The sequence below is a fragment of the Aphis gossypii genome, chromosome 3 (assembly GCF_020184175.1).
Source record: "Aphis gossypii isolate Hap1 chromosome 3, ASM2018417v2, whole genome shotgun sequence".
NCBI classification, from domain to species: domain Eukaryota; kingdom Metazoa; phylum Arthropoda; class Insecta; order Hemiptera; family Aphididae; genus Aphis; species Aphis gossypii.
In genome coordinates this window covers 26,381,683-26,395,074 of record NC_065532.1, presented here as the reverse complement: position 1 = coordinate 26,395,074, position 13,392 = coordinate 26,381,683, and the positions used below count along the sequence as shown (strand labels likewise).

At 35.2% G+C, this 13,392-nt stretch overlaps 1 protein-coding gene across 3 annotated transcripts in view; it reads right to left on the bottom strand.

Moving 5' to 3' along the window:
• The window catches only part of LOC114131522 (palmitoleoyl-protein carboxylesterase NOTUM), a 62,412-nt gene that overhangs the window by 6,390 nt on the left and 42,630 nt on the right, over positions 1-13,392 (bottom strand). For all 3 annotated transcript variants that reach the window (XM_050202782.1, XM_050202783.1, XM_050202784.1), the window contains 2 exons: positions 343-444; positions 147-247 (listed from right to left, as the gene is read on the bottom strand). In XM_050202782.1, coding sequence (XP_050058739.1) covers positions 147-247; positions 343-444 — 203 coding nt within the window. The remainder of the gene's footprint in view (positions 1-146; positions 248-342; positions 445-13,392) is intronic.

The window sequence follows — 13,392 nt, the reverse complement described above, 5'->3', positions numbered from 1 at the left end:
TTAAGATATTAATTAGTAATTTACCAAAATGTTCTCAGTTGTTATCTATACCAGTTACATCTGTGAGTTACGCGTATTTATGATATTTATTACACGTATAATACTACTATTATCAAGTCTGTTATCATAACTGTTTTAGTATTTACCCTGCTGGAGATCCGTCATTGCATGTCACGTCAGGGGATAACATGTACTTTTTCAAAAACTTTTGCTCTGCGCTCCGAGCTTCTACATAATTACTGGTGTCCTATATTATACACATATAAAATACATAGGTCAGACGAAAAGTTGCATTAATATGTTGATTTGCTTATTTTAAATAGATTTGGTTCAGAAATTCACCTGTACAATTCGATCAGCAGACACTCGATACGTCAACGACGAGTCATCTTGGGCGCCGATTGGTTCACAGGTTAAGAAAACGCCTGATATAACGAGTAATACCTGAAATCATAAAACATGTATAAACGTATAAATATATTGAGATGAATAATACTGCATAAGAGATATTTGTATATTATATATATTCTACTTCAAACGAGACGGCGTAATTTATGTGGATTTTGAAAACGTAAAATATCATAAATAGTATTCGTCTCCTGTTGATAGCGGTGTTGGGGGGAAGAGGTGACGCGCGATGAAAATTGTAACAAACGTGTAAAGAATATTATTTTACACTTACACATTATTTAAGTCATTATTTGCGCCACGTTATTTTAATATCTATAGGTAGGTGCGTATAAATAAATTGATCAAAAGTAAAGTTGTAGTGTGCAGTAATGCGCGTTCGCGTGATTTGTTTATCGTAAATTATTTTTCTCATACTCGACCGACGACGAGCGGTTATACATCGACACGGCACACTGCTGCAGCAGCATTGCGTGCGACGACAGCCAGAGGGGTAAACGATTCGTGAGGAATGCAAAGAATATATGGGTACCTCTATATGTGTATATGTATATAAAAAAAAAAACAGAACCATCGGATACAAACGGAACGGTCGCGTATCGGAAAAATTCGATTTATTTTTTGTCTTTCTTTTCGCGGTGCTGCGTATTTACCATTATACCGCGGTCATTGCGCGACAGGCGCCGGCAATACGACACAAATACCACTGCGGTATACCACGTGCCGACCCGTCACTGCATCGCGGTCGTGGTATATCGCGCCGATCGTTGGTCACGGGTACCCCCGGTTCGGTCGCCGGCTACAGTATACGTAAAGTATGTACATCCGAATCACGAATAAAACGAATATATTATTACAATAGGAATTCGGTTAAATAAATCTGTCAGGTCAGTAAAAATAGGAACATAAATCTGGAATCGTATACGAGATGGGAATTTTTTCAACAATCCTCTGGCGGCTGAAAGCGTTGCAACAAGTGGGTACGATGAATTCTACTTAAAATGTGATTTATTACAATATTATCATGTCGTACGCGTGCTATATTACACGAATGTGTTTGCAGTGTCGGCGACGTATAGTAACTATATAATAATATTATTATATATACAATATATTGTGTAGGAGTGGCGGTGACCCCGCGCGGGCGGCAAAACATCAGACGAAAACGCCGCGACCTCCGCGGGTCCGTGACGCGCCGCCGCCGTTAATTACAAGTTTAAACGAATTGTCGCCGTAGTCGTCGCGCGCGCTTATTCCCGACGCGGTTTCTGCACCGAGTACGCGTACTGCGATTTATACGCGTGCGCTCGACGTAATTCTCTGCAATGGCGCCCTAACTAACTCAAAATTATAATATTATATTACTGCTGCTGCAGCTCTATGTAAGTGCGATTCGAATGCCCCGAAATGACATCACTGACACGACGTATCCCGCGGGGCCCGAAGAAAAGGGGCAAAGGGGTCTTTTGAACTCGATTGTTCTCTGCACTTCATTGTTTCCGTTAGCACGCCGACGGTTTGGTAAATAGTAATATTCTTAACGTAAGTTGTCCAATGAGCCTTAAATTATTATCAAAACGTCGGATAACGTTGAATGAAATAAGTAAAATATTATATTATATAGGTAGGTATAATATTATACCGGTAAGATTTTTAAACACGTATTTGAACTTTGTAAATAACTACACATAAATCGCTTATTCATAGTGTATTAATTGAGTATCCCAACTAACCTTCAGACGTATAGGCGGCCTTCACCCTCGCAACCCAAAATCGAGTTTAGATTCGCCACGAGGTATATAGGTGCTCGCAATACCTGTATGCCGTATTATAAATTTATACATTATGATCGATATAATCTCGATGTTAAGAATAAGGGTACATTCACGGAGATCGAGAGAGTCGCGAAATGTATAATTAAGTACTAACTTTAATCGATTTTGAGAATAAAAGGTTTTGTGGGCATGATTACGAAATTCGTTTAATCGATCGGTCGACACTGGTCGCCTCAGAGCATCCCTTAGAAACGAATATAACGGAGCGGGGTCGGGGGCAGAGAGAGCACATTATTCGCAGACATTGATGCGACTTTGCAGTGTAGTCTGCAGCTGTACTTCGGGTGACCTATTCCCTCTCAATTCAAAAGCAAAAACTGCTCGCGCGTGCACTCGTCTTGTTTTGCTGCAAACGAATTTCGTGTTTTTTTTCTCCATCCGCTTTGGAATTTGTCGTCCTCGTTTCCCGTTACCGACGGTCACGCGAGTGCACGCGCGTAATTTGTCCGCCGGCGGCAGTGGCGGCGGTACGAGTGAAAACCTGCTCGCACAACATAATAATATAATAAACGCGCGCGCAATGTCACCGAATAGATCTCTGTCGGTGATCATTAACGTCGTATAATAATAAAAACGTATCTACCACCGTCGTGATATCAACCATGCACGCGTGCGCTCACTCGATTAAAAGACAAAAAAATAATAATAAAATAAAAACGGTCAGTTGTTGTTATTTTTTTCCATCAATGCCGTTCCACTTATGAAGAAACACATAATACGTTACGATACGTATTGCACTTTGCACGCGACTGCAGTGGTGTGGTGAACTTTATCAATTATTCGAACACCTCTCAGGGTGCTCATATTATACAATTACAATACAAACAAAGCCGCAGCTGACATTGCCAAGTGCCTACTGAATATTTATTATCATATAGATAGCCTTTTAAATTCCATACAATATTTTATTCTATATTATTTTGCCTTCATTTCTGTATTCGAAAGATCAAAATAAATATATAGAATAAAAATAATAATTAATAATACAGAATTGATATTTGATATCTCCTTCTTCTATGTCATTGGTACGCGACTAGAAAATTGTGATAGGTAGTATACAATTGTATATAATGTAAATTATTATATATATATATGTACTATACGTATATTATATTGGATGCAAGTGTATAATTTATTATATATTGTAACTGAACGCGTGCGTTGTTGTTGTTGTTGTTGTATAGTCATCCTTAACGTATAATAGAGCCACGAACTCTAAACCAAAATATAATAACTTATTATTATTATCATCATCGTCGTCGTCATTATTATTATCATCACCATCATCATCACCGACCGCATGTGCAACAGTGTTGTAATTATAATTCTTATGAGGATTTTCAACACGAGAATATAGTTATTCCCAAGGCTGTTTATTGCCTGCATAATATTTCTGTATAGACAAGTAATTTTTGTTAGAACATTTTTAAAAAAATAGGTCACTTGAGAATCCTAGTAGGTACTATCGTGTACGGAGTAAATGTATGCAAATCGTCAATACTTAAGTCTAAAAATAATAAATTATTTGTGTTGTCAATATTTGAATAAATAAAATGTATTGTATTTAAGAGGGCTTTTACGAGTTTTCATTTCAAAAACACACTACACTACTGCAGTATAATATAATTATAATTTATATTAAATATGAATGGTGGTTACTGGTTCTATAGTGTTTCTAAAATAAACTATTATATGATGATTAAGTTTTGTTTGCGAGGGTTCATATTTTAAGTATTTTAACAGTATTATTATCATGCATTTTATGTTTTTAGTAAAAAAATTCTTCGAAAAATGGCTTTAACACTAATCATAATAATACGTTTCTTTTACACAACACATAATAATATATATAATACTATACATACACTCGACGAGTACCTACACATTATATAGTATAAAATATTATATTCTTTGAAACTCGACACTAAATTTTTTTCTTTTTGAAATTCCATTATATCGTGTTGTTCTATTAACTTTTAATGTTAACCCGTTTCGAACCTTTTAGTTTTTTTTTTTATTGGGGTTGTTATTTCATAATATAGTGACCACTATAATTCCTAGAAGTGGCGTGGATTTTTTCTTGTAATCCACAAGCGGCGAAGAACTATACTGTAAACAACGCGCTGTGATTTATCGTATAGTACTGTGTACGACTGTCAAGTGTATACTTATTACTGTGTTATAATAATAGGTACCGCAAAACCGTTAAACAACAAAATAAAAAAGCACGACTCGTTTCGAAATTTCAAAAACAAAAATGTACAAAAACGCATAATTCTTAAGTCTTAAGTTACTTTAATCGCGGGTGCTGCGTGAACTCGACGGCGGCAGCCCTGCACGTGGAACCCAAAATCGTCATCGTATTACACTGTAGGTGTATACTATATATGTATAGCTATAATAGTACTATATATATGTAGCGTATATTATAGTAGCGGCTATACACACCGCCGCACACCGGCGGATACTTCAAAGGGTGTAATTTACAACCGATTCCGAACGAATTAGGTAGGAGCGAGAATACCACCGCAAGACTGCGGCGGCGGCGACGGCGACGACGACGATGATGAGAAGGTGGTGGTAGAGGTGGAACGAGCAGGAGGTAGAAGAAAACGAAGAGGAGAAAAAAACCATTCGATTTTTAAGCGCTCCCGGTACATTGTGTCGTGTTAAATTCAGTAGCAGACTCGGGAGATCGTAATTTAGCGGCTAATTGGGTACCAAACAGGACCGGCCGAGGTAACGCCCACCGTCGTGTACTACGCCGCCGCCGCCGTGCATATTATGCGTCTATATACTATATACAGGTATATAATATAATACATAATATACACTATACCACAACACACGTCTGCCGCGGCGGCCTATCCAAGTTACTACTATACACGTAAATAATAATAATAATAATAATAATCGAAACGTGTATAACGCTCGTTTTGCCGCCAAAGTCATTAAGCGCATTCATGGATATAACGTAGGTATAGAATAACAGGCTTGTGTCTGACGCGAGCTATTGCAGCTGTGGAAAAGAAAGAGAAAGAACAACGAAAAATAATATCTACGAAAAAAAACAATTTCGATGCGACTTGTTTGACACAGAACCGTCAACATTTTACAAAATAATAATGACGATAACAACGACTTCGTGTAAACTCGACAAATTACACGTGATTTAATTTACACATTGAATAAGCGTGCTCAATGAGTAAGCAGTGGCGTTAAGGATTTTGCTGCTCTGGATGGATATTTTTTTTAAGTTCCCTTCGTCCAGTTCTCATGTGGTTTATTGTATATTAAAAACAGTTATATTTACCTGTTTTATAATGCAACGCTTATGTAAAAATATTATCAAATTGATACTATATTTATAGAAAATTAAAAGTACCTATATCATAAACTCATAACTAGAGATAGGATGTTGATTATTATTTATTAGATTAGTAATAAACTAATCACTAAGTAATAATTAATATCACTTGTTACAACAGATACCCATCGCAATAATAATAATAAAATTATTTATTTGAACAAATTTTCTTTAAAATCTAAAATTTTAGAAAAATGCCCCACATTTTTCAAGAACAACTAAAAATGACTTATAATATGAATAAATAACTTAAAGATGTAAAAAATAATGTTAAAAAATACCTAAAAATGCAATACAAAATTTGTATATTCTGAATCATGAAGAGATTATGAAATTAGTTTTTAGCCAAGATAGTATTATAAAGGATCAAAGGAAAAAAATACAAAATTTATCAATATCCTATTTCTTCTCATAACATTGTATTAATATTAAATAATAATGTACCAAATCTTTAGAAAACTATTTTTATAACACTCCTTTTTATATTTTGCAGGGTTGGCTAAGAAAGTAAGAACTGTAAAAATCGTTTTACTGGTTTACTTTTATTTGCTACATAGTACATATCTGTATGTTATAATTCCATAAAATATGTAATATTTTGATTTGATAACGTGTCGCCTGCTAACATTTCAAACTCCCATCCTCTCTTAATTACGCAAGTTGCACGTATATGCGATAAATGAAAGACGGGTGTGTTCACATTATTATTATATATAATTACAATAGTAATGCGTTAAAGCTTGTCGTTGTGTTTTAAACAAGTGAAAACCATTATTTTAAATTGAGTACCTTCCTCTACAAATATGAATTTGTTTGAGAAATATTCGATTCTCTTTCGGCATACGGATTGTATAATACACGACCCAATTATTGTTAATAACCGTAGTAAATCGTCACGAATTGATACAAAAGAAATATATTATAATATACTAGGTACCTACGCGTGCACGTGCACACTATTGTAAAATCAAACGTATTATTATAATACCAGTTCAAGATTTTTTTTTTAAATTTTAGTTTCAACGTAAACAAGAATATTACAAAATTCCTCGCGTGCCTACAAATGTCCGTCAAAGAAACGCGCGTGGCCGAGCGTCCCGCAAAAAAATGTGGTTCAATAAATTTTATGGATCCACTGTATAATACATTGGACCGCAACGTTGTATTGTACTAGAGATTATGATTTTAGCCTTTTTTCTCCTATCCATCATCAGAAAGTCCTTTGACGCGTGTTTAATATTGTGCCCGCCGAAAGGTCGTAAAATGCGGGGAAAAAATGACCATCATGTACAAAGTAGTGTGTCGGCGTGTCACAGTTGAAAGCCGTTTTACCGTTTTATATTAACAATAAATATTATAATAAAATACAATAGCACTATGTGTATGAGCGTTATTCATTGTGTCCTAACAAGTAGTTAGTTTTCAATGTTTTTGGGTAAAAGTTATAAAATTTTTAAGATTTACCAAAGATTTGTCGATAATAAAGTTTGAAGAAGTAATAACATTGTGATAAATAGTGTCTATCAGATAAAAGTAAAGTGATTTGTAAACAAATATATCAATCTCTCACATTATTGTGTTTGTTTTATTGGTACGATGTTTATTTGGCGATGTATACCTTTTTTTTGCTAAATTTTAAATAAACATGAATTTTATGAATAATAGGTGAAATAATTTAATTGCAATTGAATCAGTTCGGAAAGAGTTAAAATAATATACTAATATACTATGATTTATATTATAATATAGGCACTTCAGTACACGTATGTGGTATGTCTGCAGTATATTTCGCACTCGCGGCAGAACATGAAAAAAAGAGAAATATAGATATGTTGTGTGTAAGTTATATTGTTACTTTTTCTTCTCAAGTGAAAAGCAAAGTAATAAAATTTTTTTTCTATATAGATACTCGCGTAAAACATATGACATAATAAACACAATTTTATACATATACGTGTGACGTGAAAACGGAAACTTCGAGTGCATAAAGTAATATCTTTATACATTTTTTACTCTTATTTAAATATTTTATTAGTTTCAACGCTTGCTGCAGTGTAAAAAAAAAATAATAAAAAATACATACCAATGAAAATATATTTGTATATCACCCGTTATTTTACTCCATCTCGATATTAATATTATTATACAAACAATAAACGTCGACGAGATTATTAAGGATATACTTGGGATGATAGGAACGGCATAAAAATATTCAACGATATATATTTTTGAGACTGTTCATTCGTTTTCAACGCTTAAAAATATGAACAGTAGTTGTTTGAAATTAGATAATATAGTGTGAATTTATTTGACCAAATTGTTGAAATAATACTTGTATAATGTAAGACTTGGAAAGTTTCTAAAATTTTTGAGGGTGTTATGACTAAATTTTAAAAATAATGAACGAATTAAGTTTGTCTTGATTATTCCTAAGCTTGAAGACCGTCCAAAAACTATGACAAATTATCCGATGCCTCGATGGCTACTCTTATATATATGTGTGTATATTGTATATTGTGTATATATATATATATAATTTATATTAGGGTGGCCACTGGTTTTTCGTCAAATAGGTGATTTTTTTTCACAAAATTTTCTTCAGTCTTACCCTCTAATTTGGTTCAAATATATATAAAAATTATGAGTACAAAATTTTATGTCAATCTGTTAAGTTTAACCCATGCCCCCTAGTCCTTATATATTATTTATTATAATTTATATATAATATATATATAAATAGTCTTGTATAGAGATAATGGTGGCAACGCAAAAAGTGTTGTACTTATTATTCAGTACACCCCGCAAGTTTCCACTGAGTTGAAATCCATTTTCTGCATTAGTATAGGTGAGTATATCATAGGTACCTATATATAATGGCAATCTAACTATTATTAAATATTCTTAGATAGCCCTGTCTACTCTCGGCCATGATCAAATTATTAATTACTATGTTAAAAATATGTAATCCGTAACAATATGTACATAGTGCTTCAAAAAAAAAAGTAAAAATAATATCGCGCACTGTACCTTTTATATAGCTATATATACAGGTGCATGATACTATATAGTACGCAATTACTATGTATGAATAATGTAAATGAAGAGCTTATGAGTCATAACTAATTATATTGTTTTGGAGTTTTAACTTTGTAGTATAAGACAAATTTTTAACAAAAAAATTGTACTAAATCAGCATAATTTTTTCTTGTGGCTATCAAGAGTACTGATCTTGCCATGTTTTTAAACCATTAAAGAACATAGCAATCAATTTTTTTGTTACACAGATATAAAATTCAATAATACTTCTAGAAAAATACGAACTATATTGCAATTACGATTTATGTGTAAATTCGTTTCAAATTGGAATTTGTTTGAGTAGACGTTATTATTATACAGGTATATCCTTATAGTAATATAGTATGTATTGTATACCTAGTTACTATATAATATTATATTATACTATATAGTGTATATACCATGTTAAACGAAAATTTTATTGATTTTATAAATAAAAATCTCGTTTGTAGAAATCAAATGTACTGTAGCCATATACTAATATATTAAATTGCACTTGTATGGGATATGTCATAAATCTTGATCTCGGGCGGCACTTCAGTTTCTTATGGCTATTATATTATACATTCACGCTTACTATATTATACATAAAATATTTATTACAAAATAATAGTACCTATATAATACTATACATATGGTCGTATATAGCCGTATAGGTATTAATATTATATACACTATACAGATCAAACATTCAAACGACAATAATAAATAATATGATGGTAGTCATATCTACTCCGAACGGTATATTATAATATAAGTGCAACGGATTTTTATTGTTTCGGACAACACTGGGTCGGCGCGTTTGGACGATTCGATGTGGTGCTGTAAGCGCGGGTGGTTTTCGCCATCGGGTTTTGTCACGGTCCGTGATCGCCGAGGACATCGGCGCCTCCCCGCTGCGCGATCACATTCAAGACGCCCGTGCGCGCATAGAGGATTCCAGATATGCTTTACAATATACATTATGAAGTTTACGGCGTGTCGAACGGACGATGCGGGGTTGCCAGGGATCGGGGACTGTTTAAATCGCTTTCGAGCATCGAGCCGATAATTTATTTACGCTTATCATTTCAAATGCGACATCGATAAATAAAAACGGAAATGGTTTAACATAGGTACCTGTTCTGAAAACATATATAAGATTCGAAATTTATTATAATATAGAAGTATTTTTCAAATAAAATCATAGTTTGTCAGTGTTAGTTGCTTCACCTCCAAAAACTCCTCTCGTTAGCAGACTCTATAATTTCTGTGCATGATACTACGTATGTCAATGTCACAATGCATGTATCGATAAATTAATATATTTTATTCGTAAAACTAATTAAGTGTCTACTATAAATACTAAATGTAGCAAAATAATATATTAATAATTAATATGTATATTATTCAGGGATTGAAATGTTTCGGAAAGGATTCCGTAAGTCATAACTCGTAAGTCCTCTCTTCTACTTATGTCTATGTGTAGCTTAAGTTATTACTTGAGTTTGATAAATGTATACTGACAAAAATAAAAATGGCGGGGTGAGAGAAAGTCACGTGGGTTTTAAGGAGACGCGGCTTTTAAGTCAGCTATATTCAACGTGACATTACAATTTTCAAGACAGATTTTGACTTAAATGTATATTTATAGTTTATACGCTTATAATATAGATCATCATATGGCGAGCATCGGATAAGAAGATAGTTTGAAAAGGCAAAGCCTATCTTCGAGACTATACTGTTTAAGATACGGCGCGGTTTACAGAGTAAATGGAAGATGAACGCGCGATGTACATTAATTCATTATTATTGTATATTAAATGACTTCACGGCCGTTCTGGCACTTGCGTGAACATTTGGACAAAATCATATTAAAGGGAAAATTCGGATATAGGTAATTGTTTTTAGTGCACCGCCGGCACTGCTGCGGCTCGCAACCGGAGAGAATGTCGATTTCACACTCTTCGTCGATCCTGCAGCAGTGTACGCACGTACAGATCTATACAAACGACATTGTACCCACGCACGCACGCAAAGACTGTTCTTACAGGAACGTATATAGGCACTATTACTATATACGATGTCGTATGCATACACCTCGAGCGTAACTTTATTTAAGCCTGTGTGTGTCATGCGACTATTGCGGTCTATGCACTGCACACCCTTTGTGTTCTTGCGGTACAAAACGCATATTAATTACCATCCCCTAACCTCGTGACATCAGACGCGCGGCGGGGTGGAAACTGCGGTTGGGTACGTCTCCGGCGCACGTATTTACGTCATCGCATCAAAGTATACCGCGACCGTGGCGGGCTCGGTGGTTTCCACCATCTCGATCTCCGCGTTACTCGCGTCATCGCGGCTGAATCGCAGGAGAGGGGTTTCACGGGACGTATATTCGAAATCAAACGTATAAAGGTGCATAATATATATGATATTATAATACCCGAGTATATAGTGACGCGACAAAGGCGTGGGCGTATCTGTGCACCGCGTGCAGGTATCAGGACGAGCGGTTATGACATATTATTATATTATGTAACACGAAACACACATCGCAGGTAGGTACACCACCACATAAAAGAGAGATGCTGTCCGCGGACACGTATTATGGTTCTGTCGTAGGTCCCGCGACAGTATTGTACATGCGTACCGTCGATAATATTGTAACGTGACGTCTGCGCCGCGGCACATTATAATATGCACGAGGCGTATAAACGGTTTGATATAACATTTTATTATATACCTATATATATTATACACGTGTATACCTACCTATATATATAAATATAATATATATAAATACAAAAGAATATAATGTGGGACGTGGGCATATTATACATTATATTATTATTATTATTATTATATGCGCTTACGGGAAGAAAATCTCCTTTTATATAATATTGTGCGTGTGGTGTGCAGTGCAGGGTGCGATGGGAAAAAGAGCTGAAAAAAAAAAACGGACGGCCCAGTGAAAGAGAGAGAAATATATTATAATGGTTAATATGATCGTCATATGTGTGTGTGTGTGTGTGTGTGTGTGCGTGTGTGTGTGCAATATAAAGAACAATAAATATACCAGCGAGCGCGCGCGCGTGTGTGTATACCGTTGGCGGCGGCGGCCGCCGGCTCCTTTCGGACGTGCAAAATCACAATTGGTTCGCCGCCTTTGAATGCGTGCCGCCTATGTAAACAAAATACGAACGCGCCCGCAGGGGTCGCCTCACGCCTTTGATGTTCTGCCGCCTGACAGCTGTGCCCTCCACGGTCCACACGCACGCTGCAAGTATATACGTATATATATATATATTATATTTATGTATATATATATATATGTACTCGGTGTTTGCGATGCGTATAAGTATATATGCACTATATATAACGCGCGCGCATACAAGTACGACGCTCGAGCGTACGCCGTGCGAGCGACCGTGTCGAGCATTATTTTTTTTTTGCAATATTATGAAGTATGCGTGATGAAAAACGCCCCCGCGGGGCCCGACGAGTGACGCGATCTACTGCTGGTAGTCGGAAACAGGAAATCCGGTTTTATACAGGTATTTATAATATTATGCGATTATTATACCCGGCAGGGACTCGTATAACGTAATAAACTATAATAACCATCCGTTTTGGTCTTGCCGCCGTCTTCTGCGCACCCACGGTGACGCTCTTAACTGCGACTACGCTCTGGGCTTTGCAAGTCCGCCGCGCAATAATTGAAATATTCGGTGGCCATTACTTTTTTCATCCCTTCGTTTATATTTTTCTAAAATTACGCATACTGCGCTGAAAGTTTACAATAGTCTTTATAAGATATATAGTTTTTACGAAAACAACACTGTAAAAATTTATAAAATCACGGTTTAAACGTATCTATATAGTATAGTCATTTTTTCCGGTGTCATTAGTCACATCTGTCATAGTATTATTTTTATTTAATTATTCGGCCGACTATACTTACACCATATATATGTAACACATGGTATTCGCGAATTCACAAACGTGAATTAAGGTCAAGTCTGTATTTGTATAAAATACCTACCTAATAAGTATAATATACATACCTATAGGTAAAAAAGATAATTAATAAAATCAACGTGACCAAACGGTTATAATAATTTCATAAATAAAAAATAAATACTCAAATAATATATAATAAAATATGTTTAAAAAAATGATGTAGGACGCAAAATGCATCTTCTTTTACATGCCCTCGCCCTAATTACGTTTATGAATACATAATATACACACCTGCAGCAAATAAATAATTGCAGGCCTGCTCTGCATAAAAAACACGCATAAACACACACACACACACGTACATATTATGTTATAACAGAGACACCGAGTACCTATCATTGCAGATATTCGAAAAATGTTTTATCGAGAATCGCACAATAAAAAAAAAACCACCACGGGAGGAGACCTGTTGATGTTTCAATGTCGAAATTTTCTCGATAAAATCGGTTGTGCGTGAATGTGTGTATTTGTGTATGCTATGATGGACTCGGATCAAACGCGAAATACTATACGTATACGAAATAATAATCCGTCGGAATGTGCGGCACACAGAATCTCGCGCGTTGTGCGGCATGACGTGTAACACGACGCCCGAGATTCGGCACGCGCAAAGTCGCGCGACCCTCGACGACCCGAAAACGATTATAATTATTATTATTGTTGTTAACGATCGCGGTCCTCCACGCACACGATATCGTGTCG